A 20,622-nucleotide genomic window follows, 5' to 3' on the forward strand; every position below is an offset into this window, starting at 1 on the left:
ATAATTAATAATAACAAAGAAATGAATGAGGCCAAAAGCTTGTAAATTACTCAGAAACTTTGCACCCATATGTAATGAACGTATCTTGAAGGAGAGAGTGCAAGGTGCCAGACATGGCAAGCCCAAAATAATATAACAAAAGAAATGAAAATGCTTTCTCTTATGAGATAAAAAACAACTTTACCAGTGTGGCAGTCCTTTCAGAATTAGTTATTTGTGACTTCTCAGGTAACACTAACTGTTAAGGGCAAAGGTAAAAATCAGGAGAAAGGATAAAGACATGAAAAAATTGTGTGCAAGTACAAAAACTCTAACTTGACCTATTTAAATAAGCTATTGACTATCTAAAGAAATGGATAAAAGCAAAGACATAGTAAAGTAAAAGTAAAGACAGAGTAAAGACTAATTCTTAGGGAATTTTAACCATTATAAACTAGTTGCCACAATGAAGATGCCAAAAGAAATTAGAAACTGCTTGGGCAACAAACACTTGATCTTGTCCTAACTAGAAAGATGAGGCACTTAGGCACAATTTTGTGGCATGACTTGGTCCCTCTTAGCTGAAAGTATTATTTTTTTCCCTTCCAATTTTCCTTGGAGTACTTTGTCTTAATTTCTACCTTGTCTTATACTTATCCGTGTATTGTACATCTCCTAATACCCCAGAGAGAAATCAACTACTCAGGGAAAACTTTGTAACATTTTATTTTTGTATTCCCAACACACTGCTTCATATGAATACTTGTTGAATCAAAGTGAATTGAAAATCTGTTTAGAGTATGGGCTCATTTGCAAAACATTACATAGGAAGATGAGTAAGCCAATGAAGTATGCCATTTTACAGCAAAAAATCAATGAAGGGCAAAATGACTCTGTAGAAAGTTTGGAATGAATGGAAAATGCTATCCACATCCAGGGAAAGAACTACAGAATCTGAATGCAGATAGAAGCATACTATTTTCACTTTTTTGGAATTTTCCCCCTGGTTTTTCCCTTTTTGTTCTGTTTCTTCTTTTACAACATGATTAATGTGTTTATTATTAAACATATTAAATATGTTAAATTTAATATGTTAAATAAGTTTAATATGATTGTACACATAGAACCTATATCAGATTGCTTGCTATCTTGGGGAGAGGGGAGGGAGGGGAGGGAAGGGAAGGAAGGAGAAAAATTTGAAGCTCAAAATCTTATTAAAAAATGAATGATGAAAAGTATCTTAACCTGTAATTGGAAAGAAATAAAATACTAGTTACAAAAAAAAGAAGAAAAAGAAAATTTCGCCTGAGACTAAGGCAGACCATCCTGAGTATCTATAGTTGAAAGTGGGAAGAACACCAGAAATAGGTGTCAAACTGAATAGATTGGCCATCAACTAAATATCATCATCAATGGTAGTTGAACCAACACATTTGGACTCTAATATCTGACTCCCTCGTGTATAATATAAGGAAATAGAAATGTCACTTAAGAAAATGAAATTGGGGAAAGTAACAACCCTTGACCATACATATACAGATGAAAATCATGCTCGAGGCTATACAATTTGGAAGGCACTCAAGTCAGTTTTTAAGATATTTCAAAAAGAGAGAAAGATCCCAAGAAAATGGAAAAGGTTACAGTTTATATTAATTCCAAAAGGTGACCACGAAGTCATCAGCAGCTTTTGACTCATGTGTCCACTTTCTCTATAAAATCTTAATGAGAATGATCTATTGATGAGTGAGAGGTTACTACAACAACTCACAGATTTATTCAGCACCTTAAGGCTTGCAAAGTGTTATTCTCACAATAGAGCTGTGAGGTAGATAGCATAAATACAATTATCTCCATTTTGCAGATGAGGAAACTAAGATTCAGAGGTGGTGTGATTTGCCCATGGTCACACAAATGGGACTATTTGTTAGAGCTGGGATTTGAACCCAGTTATCCTGACTCTGAGTTTAACATACTAATAGTACGAACATACTGAATACAGTAGAACATACTACTTTGTAAGAAGGACATATGTTTTTATTTTTATTTTTTCTCTTATACTGGAGATGTTTGGACTAAGCCATTCATGTTTGTTTACCCTGCCTCCCTTGTGACTACGTATTTTTGCAAATTGCCTGCTCAAAGTTAGATCAACTAGTCTGACCAGGTCAGTTTCTTTGTATGGAAAACTACCCAGGTCACCATAGAGTAAACTGATGATGCTGTGATCTGATTACCACTACACCCTTAGCTTGGGACAGAAATATATTGCAAGTGTGTGTATGCTCTCAAATACATGGCCTGAGAGATGGCAATGAGGGGATGGGGCTTCTCAATCGTGTGGCCCCAGGACAATTTCTAACCCCAAGTTCCTGGACCTTACACTCCTAGATCCAGCTGTGGAGAGGCACCGGTATAATCTTAGAGCCAAAGAAATGGCATACAGGAAGAAAAGAACCTCATAGCTAAGTGGTAGGAGCTCCCAAAACCCCAGCCTTTGAGCAGTGGTAGAAATCCTTTACTAGCATGTGGTCCTGGGACTGAAGCACAGAAGAGAGGAACACCAGAACTCAGAATGAGCTTAAAAAGGCAAGGAAAGCTGAGAACAACAAAGAGGGTTGCTCTTGTTTTGATGTAGTCGTTAAAGCTATGTTGGGCACAGAGAAGGAGGATCAAAGGGAAAGCAGACCTGCTGCGTGGCACAATAATCACTGATCACAGAATGAAGAGAGAGCTGAGCTGCCCAATCCTCACTTTGCTTCTTTCTCTCTGCCAAGGAGAAAGCTCTTTTTACTAGAAGGGACAAAGATGGCTAAAATGGTATTGATGCCCGTGATGCAAGCACCTGGCCGCCCTTGATTAATTCATGTCACCAGGACCAAATGAGTTGCATCCTCAGGTACTGAAAGAGCTGACAGATGTGATTATGATTGTGAAGACACAACCAATGATCTTTGAAAGATGTGGGGAGCGGGAAATGTGTTCTGGGATAAGAGAAAAGCAAAGGGTGGCTTAATTTTCGAAAAAAGGGAAGAGAAATGAGTCTGCAAACCAGAGGCCAGTCAGCTTGGTTTTGATTCCTGAGAAAATTTTAGAATTAAAGATCTAGTGCCTGGCACATAGTAAGCATTGATAGATGTTTGTTGATTGACTGATAGAGAACATCTCGAAAAAGAAACAGTTATTACAAAGTGCCAACATGGCTCCATCAAGAATAGACCAACCCAGCCTAAACACTTATTTCCTTTTCTGATAGGGTTACCAAACTGATAGCTCAGGGAAAGGCTGTAGATAGTTTACTTAAGAGGTTGTGTGGCATAGTGGATAGAGAACTGGCTTCCATGCAAGGAAGACCTGGGTTTAAGTCCTAACTCTGATACCTACTCATTTAACTTCTTAGTGCTCCAGGCGTTGATAAGGTTATGAGTTCAGGTTAACCTAAAGTGAGAGAGGAAGGTTTTTTTTACAACCTTTCCCCATAGTTTACCTAATTTTTTAGCAATATATTTGATAAAGTATTTTTATAATCTTCTTGTGAAAAAGATAGAGAGAGATGGGATAGAGGATAATGAAATTAGATGAATTTGGAACTGGCTGAATGTCAGGATTCAAAGATTAGTCTTTAATTGTTCAATATCAACTTGGCAGGAAGTCTCTAGGGGAGTGTCATAGGAACTTGGGCTTGTAGTATTTTTTTTTTACCAATAATTTGGATAAAGGCACAGATAACATGCTTATCAACTTTGCAGATGTGGTTGTTGTTGCTGCTGCTGCTGTTGGTGGTGGTGGTGGTGGTCCTTCCATTTTCAAAGAGGACCAACAATACAAAGTTGGGAGGGACAGCTCACATACTAATTTAAAGAGTTGGAATCCAAAGAGCTCTTGACAGGCTAGAACATTGGGCTGAATTTGATAACATTATTTTAATTGAGATAAATGTAAAGCCTTAGACTTGGGTTCAAAAATCAGTGTTGGAAGTAAATGAAGGAGTAGGTGTGCCTAAATTACAGTTGGCATGAAAAAGATCTAGGGATTTTGATGCAAGCTCAGTATGAGACAGCAGTATGATGTGGACACTAAGAAAAAGCTAGTATGATGTCAGGCAGCATTAAGAGCTTCCAGGAATAAGGAGATGATTCTGCCCTGGTCAGAAGAATACACGTTGTGAAGGGCTTTGGAGGCCAAATAAAAAAAATTATACTTAATCCTGGAGGCAATAGAGAGCCATTGGAATTTATTGAGTGGTGGAGGGTGGGGGTGAGGTTCGGGCAGTATGGGACATAAATAGACTCATGCTTTAGGAAGATTACTTTGAAAGCTGAATGGAGGATGAGTAGGGAGAGACTTGAAGAAGGGAATCCAATCAGAAGTCCATTGTACTAGTCCAAGAATGAGCTGATGAGGGCCTGCACTAGGGTGGTGGAAATATCAGAGGAGAGAAAGGGGAATATATGGAATATATGGAAGGCAGATAAAACAGGACTTGGCAACAGATTGGATATGAGGAGTGAGAAAAAGTGAGGAGCTTAGTATAACACCTCTGTTGTGAGCCTGGGTGAGTGGGAAGATACTTCAGCAGTAATTAGGAAGTAATTAGGAAGAGGGGAAGGCTTGGGGGGGGTGGGGAATAAATGTTCAGTTTTGAACATGTTGAATTTGAGATGTCCAAAAGGCAGTTGGAAACGTAAGTCTGAAGGTCAGGAGAGAAGGGAAGGTAAAAGACAACCCATTACAACCAGATAAAGGAATTTCAGAGTTCATAAACATGGAGGTAGAACAAGGTCAAGGTTATGACCATCTCTGTGTAGCTGAAGTAGAGTGGAAATGGGAAATGAGAAATATAGCAGTTGAGAAACTGAGAGGTTAGTATGTTTGAGTATCAGTATGTATGTTGAAGTTCCCTAGAATGAAAGTAGGAGTTAGGAAGGAGAGAAAGACTGAGACAGGCACTGAACTCATTAAGGAAGGAAGGAGAGTGTCCTGGAGGTCAGTGGATAACAGTTACCAGAATCTTGATTTGATAATAAATGGATTGAATGAACCTCAAAGGAGAAAAAGGTCACTGAGTAATGGTAGTAGAGGAAGAGTCTGGAAGTGGCAATGAGGAGCAGGAAGTATTCCCACTCACCCCAAGACCAGTGAGTCAGGAGTGTGAGTTAAAGTTCAACCACAGTTGGAAAGGGTAACCAGGGAAGCTGTATCATCAGGAGGGAGCCAGGTCTCAGTGAATAGAAGATGGAAGGAGTGAAAAAGGAAAAGATTTAAGATGAATCAAGGATCACATAGGATAAGAAGGGTGGATAGAGTGCAACCTGCATCAATGGAAGGAATGAAACATGGTGATGAGATCATTGATCTCTGGAGGTATATAAAAGCCAGTTTCAGCAGGGGAAGAATCAAACCAAAGTATTTATTAAAAACTTAATACATACAGTGCACTCAGAGAGGTATCAGAGCATTGCTGGCCTTGGAGTCAGATGTGGGTTCAAATCTTGCCTCTGACAAACTGGGCAAATCATTTAACTTCTTAATGTCCTGGGCAATTCTCTAAGATGATGTTACAATCTGCATCAGGCAGAGAGAGTTTTTATACCAGGAATTTCCTAAACTAAACCATGAGATGCTCTGGAGATACAAAGATACACTTGAGTAGCTATTTGTCCATTATAAAGTATGGTAAGGAAGCTTACTTTTTTAATGTGCCACAAGGGATAGGGATAGGGACAAGGACTGGAGCTTTAATTTTATTGGTATAGGGAATTTCTAGGTGGGAAACATCTACTAATTCCCTGAATTAATGATCACCTTCCTTGCAAGGTCTTTGAGAGTTTCCTAGAACAACAGAAGTTAAGGACAGAAGGACAGAAAATTTACCTGAAAGTCTTTAGTTTGCATAGAATAAGAGTCAACCTAAGACTGTTTTATGGGGCTAAATCTCAATATAGTTCAACCTTATTTTACTCACCAAAGCAAAAGTTGAGTTGACCTATATACAAGTATTTGTAATCATGAAGAAATCTGAGTAAGTGTGCCAAAATCAACGCTTAATTTCATCAGGACCAACTAAAAAACATATGAGAGTAAGAAGATTAAGTACCTCTTTCCAGGGTAACTAAGAATTACAAACATTTTGTTATAAAAATCACATCAAGATGATTAGCTGTCTCCCCTCCCCCCCCCAATACTTGTGGTAGGTATGATTAGCATAATTTTAGAATCACGGAAAATTAGAAAGGTCCTTAATGTCTAGTTCAAAACTTTTATTTTGTAGATGCAGAATCTGAGAGCCAAAGAGGTGGAGATATGCCCAAGGTTATGCAGCTAATTAGTGGTAGAGGAAAGGGATAAGACATTGGTCCTCACTCACAGGCTAGCTCTTTCTGCTACATCCCACTTTCTCATAGGAACCACGGATCTTGTCTATAAGAACACAGAGGTGAAGAGGATCTCGCTAGTATGTTCTTCAGTGGAATCCTTCCCACCAAGAGACTGTCCAGTTCTAGTCTATTCCTGTGGCTTAAAGCTGGAATCCTTAGTTTTCTCACTGGAGAAGTGATAGAATAGGCCTCTGTGTGGGAAAACATTCAGTTGGTTTAAAAAAATGGGCAGGAGAAAAAAGGAGTAGGAGATAGAGAATAGAAAAAGATGTTAAAGAAGGAAGTCAACCCATATCTTTTTAGAAGATCCCAAAGTCATCTCAATACTTGCCTAAAATAACCATTCCTGGGAACCAAACACCCTTCTCTACTTTTATTTAACTGATAAAGATAAATTTATCTGTGGAATGACTTGCAAACTAATCCACTTTTTTAAAAACCTCTGATCAAGTACTCAGCTCATTTTTTTCAAATGAGTCTTTTAGATACTGCAGATGTGGTCCATGCCAATAATGTTGGCAACGTATGGACAAGGGGGGATTATGGGATACCCCAGTTCTTGGTCATTTGGCCAATTCTCTTCCTCTCAGACAAAGGCTGTGTCTTCCTTGGGCACAACTAACTATGCCAATTCTTTGGCTTTCTCCAGACAAAGTCAAAGCAAACCATTTCAGACTCAAAAAATCCAGTGTATCTGAATGTATAGTACTGTGTAGACACTTCAGAATTCTATTGGCTCAAGACATAGGTCCTTATCTGTCCTAGTTAGCCCCAGATTCTTCCCAGGATCAAGAGTTTTGAAAAAACCCAAATTCCTATTGAACTCTAAAATGGTTAACTCCCCTCGCTGATGGTCTCATGGAGTAAGGAGGTCATCACTGTGATTATTGCAAGTTCTCCTCTGCTGTCCAGGATTGCATTGCTAGAGAATATTTAACAGGGGTTTTAGTGTTTCTACAGATGTTGAAAGGCTCGGACAAATATTGACCTAGGGGCACCACCACTTGCCTGAAGGAGAGAAAAATAAATCCTTTATGCAATAAAGAGTGCCTTTCCCTTTGCTGAAATTCTTCTAATATCCTTCATAATTTACCCTCCAGTGGGAGAAGGAAAACCTTTGACAACGTTAGCTCCATGGTAACTAATATGATGATGACCACACTGATTTCCACAGGGTCTCTAAGGGACCTAATGCTTCTGATGATCCGTCTTTCTTCTGCAAGAGTTGCAAAGGGCCTTCTGCCACTGAATCTTACGACGCTACAGACACATGCCCAACCACGACTGGGAACAGCTGTTGAGAAACTGAACCCGGGGCCTTTAGGCTATTGCTGGACTGCTTCCTATGCCTATATCCCCCCACCCCCCTTTTCAGTTCTAGCAGCAGCTCAGAGGTTCCAGCCATTGAAACTGAGAAGGTTTGACGTCCCTCCCAAGACGTTGTGTATAGGCTGGCTCCAGAAATTTGGATGAGTGGTGCCCCTCCAGGAGGCTACGGCAGACAGATGACTTGTTATGTAGGCTCAATCTCCGCGAGCCCCCTACCACCCGCTGAGCTTGACTCCCCATCCCCCAACTCCCGGGTCAGTCAGTCGGTCGGTCTTTCACCCTGCAAAGTTACGAAAGAGCGGCCCACCCCGGTGCTATAAAAGGGGCGGTGAGCCGCGCGCGCCTCCGCTTTGGCTCTGTAGTCGCGGCGGCAGCAACCCCGGGGATCAGTCGGACGCTCAGGCTGAGCCGCCCAGCATCTGAGTGAGTGTCTCGGAGCCAGATCCGGAGCTCGCCTCCCGAGAAACAGGCAGGCAGAAGGAGGAGGGGACTGCCGTCTTGCTGACACCCCTTTCGCTTGTGTCCTCCAGGACGGACAGCGGGAGCAGGAGGATGCAGCGGGCCTCGGCTCTCCTGCTGCTCCTGGCGCTGGGCGCCTGCACAGCGGAGCGCGATTGCCGCGTGGACAGCTTCCGAGTGATGGAAAACTTCGACAAGGCCCGAGTAGGTATCAGCACGGCCCCTGCGCCCAGCCCGCCTAGGACCCGGTTAAGGGCCGGGTCAGGCTCAGCGGGTCCTCTTCCCCCCCCTGTGTCCCCGCCCCTTCTCCTTTACAGTTCTCCGGGACCTGGTACGCACTGGCCAAGAAGGACCCTGAGGGGCTCTTCCTGCAGGACAACATCGTCACCCACTTCTCGGTGGAACCGGAGACTGGAAAGATGAAAGCCACGGCCAGGGGCAGAGTCCGACTTCTCAAGTTAGTGACCCAAGAATAGCTTTGCACTCACACTTCGCGGGGTCCGAGCTCTGCGCTCTGCGCGCCAGCGGGACCTGCGCGGGACCTGGACACTGAGCCCTGCGCCCTGCGCTCCAGGCAGGCTTCTGCCAGAGCCGGGGCCATCGTACGCTTGTCCTAGGAGTCTGTGCCCAGTCCCCCTAGCCCCCGGTGATGGGAGGTGGGCATGGGGGAGTGGTCGGAGAAGGGACCAGAGAGGAGGGTGCGTCGGCCAGACTCGATTTAAGCTCCTTTTCTGGCCCTTTTGCAGTGACTGGAACGTGTGCGCAGATATGGTGGGCACTTTCACGGATACAGAAGACCCTGCCAAGTTCAAAATGAAGTACTGGGGAATGGCATCCTTTCTCCAGAGAGGAAGTGAGTATTGACATGGTTTGACAGCCAGACATCCAAGATTTGTGGGGCAAAAATGTCTTTCTTCCCAGCCACCTCAGTACTCTGAGATATACTGTCTAAATATTACTCCTTGGGGACAGAGTTGATGATGAGCCTGAGAATGGGAGTGGGTGGGAAACCTGGGAAGATGAATTGGCTCGGTCTCTTAGGAGTGTTGGGAGGGAGGGTGGTCTTTCGATTATTCAGACTGTTTACAGGACCCTTAATTCCACACCAAGATATGATCCCAGGTCCTCAGAGGAGGTGGCAGACTACTGGTGGGTGGTCTTCCTTCCCACCCACTATGTCTTTAAATATGCAAAAAGCACAGGCATACCTACTTATCCTGGTTCAGGGAGTCACCCAGCAGTGTCTCAGAATAACGCTTTAAATTGCATAGAACTTTACCATTTACTAAGTGAATTCCCCTACATATCATCCCATTTGATGTTAACAATTCCATGAGGTAGTTAAAGCAGGCATTCTCCCCATTTTACAGATTTAAAAAGTGAGGTTTCTAAGAGTTAAAAGAACTTACCTAAGTCACACAGCTGGGACATAACAAAGCTGGGATGCTAGCTCATCTCTTTGGATTCCAGGTTGAGAGGTCTTTATGTGTTAGCACCTCTGTTTTCCCTACTCCTTTCCTACTCCAGGCAGATAGTGACATAGGGAAAGGACAGGGGAAGATATCATTACCTCAATTGTTTTATCGGAAAGAATCATAATAATTATCTAGAGCAAATAATTTTTCATTTCATTCGGTGGTATAGTGGATAGACCACTGGGTCTAGACTCAGGAAGTTGTTGTTCAGTCATGCCCAATTCTTCATGACCCCATTTTGGGGGCTTTTCTTGGCAAAGATACTGGAGTAGTTTGCCATTTCCTTCTCTATCTCATTTTACAGGTGAGGAAATGGAGGCAGAGTTGAGTGCCTTGTCCAGGGTCACACAGGTAGTAAGTGTCTGAGGTCTTCTTGACTCCAGGCCCTGAACTCTATCCACTTCACTGCCTGGCTCTCCTAGGAGTCAGGAAGATCCGAGTTCTAATTTAGCTTCTGACACCTAACTAGCTGTGTCACCCTGGACAAGTCGCTTAATCTCTGTTTGACTTAATTTCCTTAACTGTGAAATGGGGATAATGTCACAAATGAGATAACCTTTGTAAACATTAAGCACACCATAGGAGCTATGTAAATGTTTATTCCCTTTTTCTGCATCTATAAAATAAGAGATTGGACTAGATGACCATTGAGGTTTCTTCCTGCTCTAGAACTAGGATCAGATGAGCCTATGTTTAACAAACACATTGTTCTAGATGTTGGAACAGAAAGAAATGCAATTGAAGATTGAGAGCTGACATGCTACCTTAGGGGATTATGGAACCCAACTACCTCATTTTCCATGAGACCTAGTGGGTGAGAAGGAACAGAGTCAGGTCCTGTCTCCAAATGCAGTGGTCTTTCTGTTCTCCCTCAGCAGCCATGGATGTGGATCTCAAGGCCTTTATGATCAATTCATTTTCCCCCTCGCTTTGCCCAGAAGGAACTTCAGCCCCAGAGGGTTAAGTGACTTGTCCATGAGTCCTAGGACTCTGAAGGGCAAAATCAGGATTAATACTAACATTGCCGGCTTCCTCATTATAACTAGGTGTTATACAGCTCAGGGAGAGAAGGGGAGAGACAAAGGCCAGACAAAGGCCAAGCTAGAGGAGGTGAGGGCCAGCCAGGGTACTCACATAATTTCAGCAGTCTGCTGAGGAACCCAGGCTCTAATTCATTCCCTGTGATCTATAATCCTGTTTCGTTGACAGTTTTTGGACATTATCCCCTGAATGGATCTGCCTCTTACATGTCATATCTTCCCCTTTCCTATAAGCTATGGCTAGGTGCCATAGTAGATAGAGTGAAGGGCCTGGAGTCAGCAAAACTTGAGTTCAAATTCAGCCTCAGCTACTTCCTAGCTATGTGGCCATGGTCAAGTCACTTAACCTCTTCCTACAACACTTAACTTGCAGGGTTGTTGTGAGGACCAAGATAGAAAATATTTATAAAGCACTTAGCACAGTGCTAGCCACATAGTAGATGCAATATTCCCTTTCTTACTCAGCATCATTCTAGTATTCTAAGCTACTTTCCGGAATAAATGTGTTTGGAACTTGTTTTTATAAATTATTGTATAGTAAGGTGGGAAAAATGCTGGCTTTAGAATCCAGGAACCTGAGTTTGAATCCCAGCTCTACCACTTGCCCCCGTGTGACCTTGTATTGGCCCCTTCAGCTCTCCGTGCCTCAGTTTTCCATCCATACATGAAAGAGGTTGGAATAGGTGGCCCGTGGAGTCCCTTTCATTTTTGAATCTGTGCTCCTCGGGTGTCTGTAGATTTACCCAGTAGATGAGTTCCAAACTATGTATATCAAATTTTATTTTAGTTTTTCATTTTTAAAAAGGAAGTATATTCTTATAAGGGAAAAGAAGTTTCAGCCTAAGTAATAATGAAAGCACCCTAAAAAAATCAGGAAAACTTTAAAAATAATACATTTAAGGGAAAATTAAATTTTCTAATCAAACAATACTATTACTAAAAATGAATCATGATTACAAAACCTCAGCTGAGATATGACTGAAATCAGAAACCACAGAAAACAGTAATATAGGGAAAATGATGCAATCTGAATGACTTAATCATTAATTCCTTCTGGCGTTAGGAAGGTCCCACCAGCCACCAGGAAATATAAACAAATACAGAATCACAGATTGATAGAACTGTCAGGGACCTTAGAGATCATCTTTCTGGCTCAATTTCATCATTTTACAAAGAAGGAAACTGAAGCCCGGAGAATTTATTTTTGTTATTTTTGATCGGTGATGTGACTTGTCCAAGGCCACATAGCTAATTAGTAGCTATATTAGCACAAGGGTTCTTCAGCTGGGGTTGGTGAACTTTTTTTTAAGTAAATCATTGATAACCATTTCAATATAATTAGTTTCCTTTGTAATTCTATGTATCTTATTTTATGCATTTAAAAACATTATCCTGCTACGAGCTCTGGAGGGCTCAGCAGACTGTCCAAAGGGTCCATCAAACCAAAAAAGTTAAGAACCCCTCTAGTAGCATTTGAGTTCTGGACTTAGATGTTTCCTCTATTTTCAGCCTGACTGAAACCCCTCCTCATTTTCTGTGAACTTTTGTGTGTTTCTGCTTCTACCCCCATGAGTTTTATCTAGGTTCATATTCTTCCAAACACTTTCTGTTTCTACTTGGTGGAGAGAGCACTAGAGTTGATGTGAGAAAATCTGGATTTGAGACACTAGCTTCACAGCTTCAGGGAAGTCACTTAAATGAGCCTTAGTTTCTCATCTGTAAAATGAACGTAAGAATTTGTGCCGTTTGCCTTACAGGATTCCTGTGAGGAGTGAATAAAATAAAACCTGTAAAATGCTTTGTAAATTGTAAAGCTCCATAAAAATGTGAGGCGCTTTTAAAAAAATAGCTTATTCCTTTTCCTTATTTATTTATGGTGTGGGAAGAGAACTGGATTTGGAGCCAGATACCCTAGATTTAAATTCTGGCTCTTATACTTGCAGTTTGACCTTTGACTAGTCAGGGCCTTTGAACTTTAGCTTATCATAGCCTCTGACCTTTAGCTTATCAGGGCCTCAATTTCTCCAGCATCAAATTAGGGGAAAGCTGTTGACCCAGATGATCTCTATAGACCCCTTTCATATCTAAATTCTTTGATCCCCAAGATATTTAAAGGGAAGGATATCTACATCACTGAAAGAATTCAAATGCTACTATTTAATCATAAAAAAATCATTTATTTTAAAAGGAAAGTTACAAAATACCCCTCTCCCCTGCAAAAAAACCCCTATTTTGTATTTAAATATGTTACCTTTAAATGAATAGCTGCCCTGGCACCTTCCCAAACTCTGAGCTATGTGTCCTCCTATAAATGGAGAACAAAGAACCTCCCACTGTTCTGTCCCTAAGGCATCATGTTCCTATTGAACTGTGGCTGCAGTTTTGGGTGATGGGGGAATGGGGAGGAAGGAGAGAGAACTTCAACCCTTCAAACATTCCAGCCTGACTGATCTAGATAACTGGGTTCAAAGTGTTCTTTTTGCCCTTTCTAGTCTTAACATTTTTTTTTTATTTTTTACCAACCTTGTCCACATAGAGGCTGGAGTAAACCTGTTTGATAAATCAGAAAAAAAAATCTCAGCCACACTGTTTGTTGTATTGACTTGACTAGTTTTTTGGGGGGAGGTGATTTTTTTAGGGGGGGGCAAGAAAACGGCAGAGTAGCTAAACCAAATTGTGTATGTACCAGCTGATATCTTTTCTTTTTGGGTCCAAGGAAACCAGGTAGCAGACTTTCCACCATGTAGACCTTATGTCATGCTACCATTTGGGAATCAGCTCCCAGAACAGGGAAATACCCTGTAGAACATTGGAACCCTGTACAGATGAGCATCATCAGTAAATGAAGTTCCAGTGGGTTATGCAGGCCTGCTCCTCCCTGAATATCAGTAAGATTGTGGATTTGGTCTTTGTCAGTGTGGGCCGCAAGCAATTCTTCCACTGAAAACATTCTTATAAAGATGAGACTGTGACCAGTAGTTGTTACTCTGGAATTATTTCTTAACACCATCACTGAAGCATTAGACTGAAAAGAAAAGGTCAGGGGCAGAGATGGGAAATGACCGTCCTTCTTTTCCTTAGAGAGGTGGGGAATAATGGATGTAGAACATTGCTTGTAGTATCAGACATAGGAGCTGTGTTGATTGCTTTTTCTTAGTCTTTTCTCTGTCATGTAGAGACATTGTGTTGTAGTGGATGTAGAAATCGCTTTGGAAGGCCTGATTAGAGTACCATCTCTGATACATACTGTCTGTGTGACCCCAATCAAGTTAATTAACCTCTTAGCACTCTGGACAATTCTAAGACTACAAATTGCAGAGAAGGCACTGATCTCCATTGGTAGGGAAAGTTTTCTCATCTGGGAGTTCCCCAAATGAATGAAATCACAAGTCTTGTACATATCTCCTTTCCTTGTTTCAAGAGAAGGTCCTTGGTTGGGTAGGTGGATGAGGTGACATATCTAGGAAAGACTATATTGTAAAAACAAAAGGCATCAATAAGATTTTAATTAAAAAGAAGAAAGGCTCATGGGGGGATGTAATGGGGTGAACCCAAATATCCTCCCTCCTTTTAAAGTCAGGAACAGTCACATATTTGACATAGCAGGGGCAGCTAGGTGGTGGAGTGACTAGAGCACCGGCCCTGGAGTCAGAAGGACCTGAGTTCAAATCTGGCCTCAGACACTTGACACATGTACTAGCTGTGTGACCTTGGGCTAGTCGCTTAACCCCAATTGCCCTGCCAAAAAAAAATTGACATAATCAAAAATGAAAATTCAAGTGAATTTTGGTCTCCGAATTTTGTATTCTCCATGTTATTTGGGGAAATTCACAAGACACAGATCTGCTGAGCTATTCAAGCCTGGAGAGCATATCTAAGTAAAATGTCAAAGAAAAATGATCTTTACCTTTGTAGGAAAAATCACGCTCATTTATGAATCATTCTAAAAAAGCCTTTGGGGGAGAACAAAGGAGGATTCTCCATACACCATGGAGTCTGTGGGGGGCATGGAAGGAAGTAGGACTCAGTCTCGTGATTTCTATTCTTGGTTCTGTGGCTTAATAACTAACTGCGTGATCATAGGCCAGTCATTTAACAGATGCCCACCAGCTCCTCCATTAGTAAAGTGAAGGTAATTTTACTGAGCAGAAAGGTTTGGGATTTTAATTTGGAAAAAGTAGTCAAAAACATCTATTGAGTGCCTGATATATGTCAGTGTGTCATGGAAGACATTCAGCATATAAAGTAGGGCCTTCAATCAAATTCTTTCCCCTTCCTTGCCTGGGGTAGGAAGTACAAGAAGGTGGGCCTTGGAACCAGGCTCCGGCTCATTCATGGGTTGCTTAATGACAGTGGATCAGGATAAGACTACAATTCAGTCTAGAGGATTGCTGTGTGCAGCTTCTTGCTAAGACACATTCATGTAGGCACAAATGGTCCCTAACCTTTGTCCTAGGTCATGTGTACAAGTGCCCCGGGACAAAAATTAGGGATCATCTATGTAGATACTTGCCAGATCTCTATACCCAGCCCCTGTGGCTCCAATTGTCTACTGGACATTTTAAACTGGATGTGTCAGAGACATCTAAAACTCAACATATCCAAAACATAACTTACAATCTTCCCCTCTATAATCTCCCTTCTTCCAGACTTCCTTTTTTTCTATTCTATGCCTCAGCATTCTTTCAGTCTGTCATATTTGTGATGGCAGTATTATTCTTGACTCTTATGTTCTCTCACCCCACATATCCAATCCATTGCTAAATGGTTGCTTTTCTACCTCCACAATATCTCTTGCGTGTGACCCCTTCTCTCCACCCACACATCCACCGTTTTAGTTTAGGTCCTCATCCTCTCTCATCTTTATTATGAATATCTGATCTCACTGCCTCAAGTCTCTCCCCACTCTAGTCTTTCCTTCATATCGCCACCAAAGTGATGTTAGTCTCTCACTCACATGACTGCCATGGCTCCCTATTGCCTTTAGCCAATAAATACTTATTAACAAACCTATATGTGCTGTGCACTATACTAAGCACTTTAGGATAAAGTATAAACTGGCTAGCTTTTAAAACCCTTTGCAACCTAGTTCCAACTATCATTCCAGTTTCACTGGACATTACTTTCCATCCATACTCTGTGATCCAGCCAAACCAGCCTTCTCCCTGCTCCTCATCCATGTCATGCTATCTCAGTGTTCCTGTGCTGGCTGCCATCTCCCATGCCTGGAATGCACTTTCTCCTAAGCTCTGTGTCATAGAATCCCTCCTTTGTCAAGACACAGCTCAAACACCACCTTCTACGTGAAGCCTTTCCTGATCCTCCCAATTAGTGCCCTCTTCTTAACCACCTTCTAATTAACTACTTTGTGTTTACTTCCTTGTATAGGTACTCCTCTCCCTTCTTAGAATCTAAGATCCTTGAGAGTATGGATTATTTCTTTCTTTGTATTCCTAGTAACTGGCACAGAGCCTGGCACACAGCCGGTGCTTAATAAATGCTTGTTCATTGACTGTCCATCCTCATGGTCCCTAAATAATTCTTGGAGCATCCAACTATTTCTGTGTACAACTAGCCAGTACCCAGCATGAGTTTCAGGAGTGTGGTACCCTGTTCCACTCCCCAAGGAAGAGTAGGAGAGGGCAGTGTTTCTGTATCATCTTACATATCAGAGTACTGAGTTTATCAATTGTTAATATACTTTATTGGCAACAAGGTGGTAGAGAGAGCACCAGACCTGGAGTCAGGAAAATCTGAGTTCAAAACTAGCCTCAGACACTTACTAGCTATCTGACCCTGGCCAAGTCACTTCACCCTTATTTGCCTCAGTTCCTCATCTGTAAAATGAGCTGGAGAAGGAAATAGCAAACCACTCCAGTATCTGTACCAAGAAAACTCCAAATGGGGTCAGGAAGAGTCATACATGCCTGAACAGACTCCAACAACAACAACATAATGGAGTCAATACTCAGTTACCCACAAATAGGTCAGATATATCGCTCATTACCTATGACAGATCCTGTTTGTGCGTTTTTATTGACATCATCACCCACTCTACTTGGTTCTGAGATAACATTTTCATCATATTGGTTTGTATTTATTTACAGTATATAGCCCAGCAAAAGCCTTTTAAACCTATGTACTTCAAGGCATTTGAAGCAAAATTTAATTGTGCTGAGTATGAGGCTAGGCTAGCAAGCCTAGAGAAAGGCAGACTCTACCAAGGTTGGCAATTCACACCTGTCTAAGTACGATGCTGTTAGAGGTCATATATTTAGAGCTAGAACCAACCTTACCAGTCATCTAGTCTCAGTTGAGGATACTGAGGCCCGGTAACTTGTTCAGGGTCACACAGATAAGTGGCAGAGGTGGGATTCAAACCCAGTTCCTTTAATCCAATTGAGAGAGGTAGGGGCCTTCAGGTGCAGAAGGGACAGATACTCTTTCTCTCTCATCCATTCTCAGCATAACGTGGTCTGAAGTGATACCACAGAGGTTGGAAGAGGTGCTAAATTAGGCTATTTAGTGTGGATCTCTGCATGTGAAATATTGTGAATTCCTGAAAGATTATACCAGTATTAAACTGTAAATACTGAACCATCCTAAACTGCCTTCGTTCCATCTCATGTCCTCCTAAAATACCTACTATTACTGGCTTTGTTTCTTGGACGATAAAGCTGATGGAGGCACCTACCCCCTACCTGAGTCAAGGGGGCAAGGTCAGTAACATCTCTTGCTGTAACTAATTGTATTACATTTCCCTTTTTGGCTGAGATGTTGATATTAGCCAAAGCCTTCTGGCTAATACCAACATTACACACACACACGCACACACACGCACACGCACACACACACACACATTCACACACTCTATCAACATTTGCTCTTTATTACATGCACATCTAGGGAGATCTCACTCATCTGTATTATAGAGCAATTTAATAAGTTGAAAACAGAGATAGAATCATTATTAGAACCTATTATTAGGTTTACAGATAATCACTGAAGAAAATAATGTTATTCTTTGGTGTTTTAAATGAAGCAAAATGAGATCATTTCCAGATTTTTTTTCCAGTTCTGTAAAATTATCTGAATTTTTCTTGGTCATAAAATTTTCTGAATTTTTTTTGCTGACTTCTGAGCTAAATGAACCAAATCCTATTCAGATTTGTGTGCATTTGGAGAGGACTGCCGGAGAGCACTATTCATCCTCAGGGTAGCATCTTTCTAATCTCACTGTCGAAGTTTGTCCCTCACAACATTCGGCACCTTTATTTCTCTGATCCTAGATGATGACCACTGGATCGTGGATACTGACTACGATACCTATGCACTTCAGTACTCCTGCCGCCTCAAAAACCCTGATGGTACCTGTGCTGACAGCTACTCTTTCGTATTTTCTCGGGATCCTCATGGTTTACCCCCACGTGCTCAGAGAGTGATTAGGCAAAAGCAAGAAGAGCTCTGCTTAGGGAAGCAGTACCGTCTGATCGTTCATGATGGTAAGTGTTTTTCCAACTCCCTCTGGGTACATCTAACCAGTAGCCAACATGAGCTTCAGGAGTGTGGTACAGCATTTGTCTTGGTGAATCATGATGACACTCTTACCTTTTTCTACTAGGCAGTGAGTTGATAGTGAATTCTGTAGAGATAAATGTTATGTGAATGCAAGAAAAAATGTGGGATCTCCTGAACCCTAAAAAAATCCCAAGTCTAAATTTAAGGATTGAGTTTATTGTTGTTTTATCTTCTTTATTGTCCTTTCCCTGGAGGGGCTCAAAGACTGGAAGGACACCAACACAACCAACTGAAAAATGAAAAAAAATCAGGTGTCTCACCTACATGCTATTGAATTATCAAGGAGTACTTTTGGCAATGGTATTCTTGTGGAAAATCTGGGAGAGATATCCCCAAATGCCTGCTTTAGGAGAGGCTGCCACTCACCGTAGGTCTTCAAAAGAAGATCGATCAAATCATGACTTGGTCACCAAATCCAGAAATACTGGCATATGGGACAAGAGGGACCACTTTGACATTGGAGAGATAAACACAAATAACTCTTTCTGGGAGTTTTCTGTGAAGAGAAGAAGTCTCTAGGGTGACACCTTGAGGGAATAGCAGGATGAATAAAAATTGCTTAAGGTTGAGGGAGAAATGACAAACGCCAAGATGTACAAACTCATAGGGTAGTAAACTCATCCAGGACCTCCCTATACCAATGAAGTCACAGAGTAGGGTGCCACAGCATACCCTTTGAAAGGCCCTGATGGGGAAAGATCAAAATCAAGATCTGAGGATATCATTTTCTAGGCAATTAAGTCAGAATGTCATCTACCTCTAAATAATAACTTTGTTTTCTATTTCAGGCTACTGCGGTTAATAGAAACCTCAAGCAATGGAAACTCATTTTGACACTACACCATGAATATAGAGTTTCATTTAAAAACCTCAGAAGAAAAAACCCTCATTCAACCTTCAGATCTATTTATCTGAGTTGCCTAGTTTGTGTCTGAAAAACAGAGAAACCTTTACCAAACCTAAATTTATAAAGGAATGCATGCTAGCTGTAATAAAATGTATATGTTTACTATCAATTTATTTTAAAAAATATTGAAGATAAAGATTCCAAAATGTTATAAAATGTAATCTTCCATTTATTCGTTTTGGTTTTTGTTAATTTCCAAATTAGAGGTACTCAGCTATGTTCTATCCAAGCATAGTGTGGTCATATATTTTGATTCATGTAAAGAAATTCTCAAGTATTGAAATTTATCAGCTGGAGACCTCTATGTACACTCCCTCCTCCCCCCCCCCAAAAACGCTGAAGTCCCATATGAAGCAAGGTTAATGGGTTAATTTCAACTCTAAGCCTGGTATAGTCGAGTACTGTATTTGTCTTTGGAGAACCTGGTTTTCAAGTCTGTCTCCACTACTTAGCCTCTGGGCAAGTTAGTCAGCCTCCATGGGCCTATTTCTTTACCACTAAAATGAAGGAGTTGGAATAATCCTCCAACTAACTCTTATGACTGTGGTCTGCACCCATTTCCTAAAACAGGGTTTTTCTGTAATTAGGCAAGTGACCCTTCATACTTAACAGGTGGCTCTATGCCTCTGCCCAGCTGGGAAGGCTGACCTCTTAGTCTATGGCAAGGCCTTTGTAGTTGAATGTAGTTTCACAGGTTTGGAGATTTAGAGTTGGAAGAAGCAAACTTGTTCACCTTGCTCATTTTATAGCTGTGGAATCTGAACCCCAGGGAGGTTAGAAGCTCAAGGTCACCAGTGATGTCAAAGTTGGGCATCCAGCTCTTGACCCTAGAACCACTTTATTCTCCATCACAAGAAGTGGAAAAGGCTCCTTGTTTCTCTGTCCTATTCAAGTAAGACTCCACTGTCCCCACAGAAAGTTATAATATGTTTATCCATTGAGCCCTGGTTTGGAAGTGGGTGCTGGTAGACTAGGGGCTATGGCTGGGGAGGAACTGGCACCTGTTTGTGTAAGGGTGATGGTGTACTCCATCCTTCCCTCTCCCCCTGGCATGATGACAAATAAAGGACGACAGAAAGGGCTTGGGTTGAATGTCAGCGGTTTGAGGAAAAGTATGCTAAGATGCATAAGTTAGTGCTCTGCTCACAATGGATGTTCCCATGGTTTCAGGCAGACAGGGTGGAGCACTTGGCCTCCATGAGAGATGCTGAAAGTCCTGTCTAAACAAAATTTCTGAGAGGTCCTGCTAGGCAGAGAACCATGCCATGGGTTGATGTGCCAAGATGTATGGAAGGATATCGAGGGCCTACAAATGAGAAATATACCCAATGATGACTTAGCGGTCATCTATCACTGGTGCCAATTTACCTGCTTTCTGAAAGGAAGAAATGTCTGCGACAACCCAGAAGGTTTTCCATTTCAATTTCTATACCGTACTGTTCTAAAAGATACTATCTAGTCTTCTTCACCTAGATGCCTCC

General features: G+C 41.6%; 1 protein-coding gene across 1 annotated transcript; it reads left to right on the top strand.

Moving 5' to 3' along the window:
* Positions 1-7,998: 7,998 nt before the first annotated feature.
* Positions 7,999-19,302, top strand: RBP4 (retinol binding protein 4). The gene is made up of 6 exons (XM_036734414.1): positions 7,999-8,105; positions 8,213-8,345; positions 8,459-8,598; positions 8,888-8,994; positions 17,946-18,158; positions 19,023-19,302. Exons 2-6 carry the CDS (start codon positions 8,235-8,237, stop codon positions 19,034-19,036), a joined length of 585 nt encoding a protein of 194 aa, XP_036590309.1. The 5' UTR covers positions 7,999-8,105; positions 8,213-8,234; the 3' UTR covers positions 19,037-19,302.
* The last annotated feature ends 1,320 nt before the right edge of the window (positions 19,303-20,622 follow it).

The sequence above is a fragment of the Trichosurus vulpecula genome, chromosome 8 (assembly GCF_011100635.1).
Source record: "Trichosurus vulpecula isolate mTriVul1 chromosome 8, mTriVul1.pri, whole genome shotgun sequence".
In the NCBI taxonomy this organism is placed as follows: domain Eukaryota; kingdom Metazoa; phylum Chordata; class Mammalia; order Diprotodontia; family Phalangeridae; genus Trichosurus; species Trichosurus vulpecula.

Bases quoted from the DNA above. Each gene is read 5' to 3' on its own strand.
- RBP4 (XM_036734414.1), top strand. From the start codon at position 8,235: ATGCAGCGGGCCTCGGCTCTCCTGCTGCTCCTGGCGCTGGGCGCCTGC. The intron at 8,346-8,458 runs GTAGGTATCAGC...TCTCCTTTACAG, and splicing joins AAAACTTCGACAAGGCCCGA to TTCTCCGGGACCTGGTACGC. The intron at 8,599-8,887 runs GTTAGTGACCCA...GCCCTTTTGCAG, and splicing joins GGCAGAGTCCGACTTCTCAA to TGACTGGAACGTGTGCGCAG.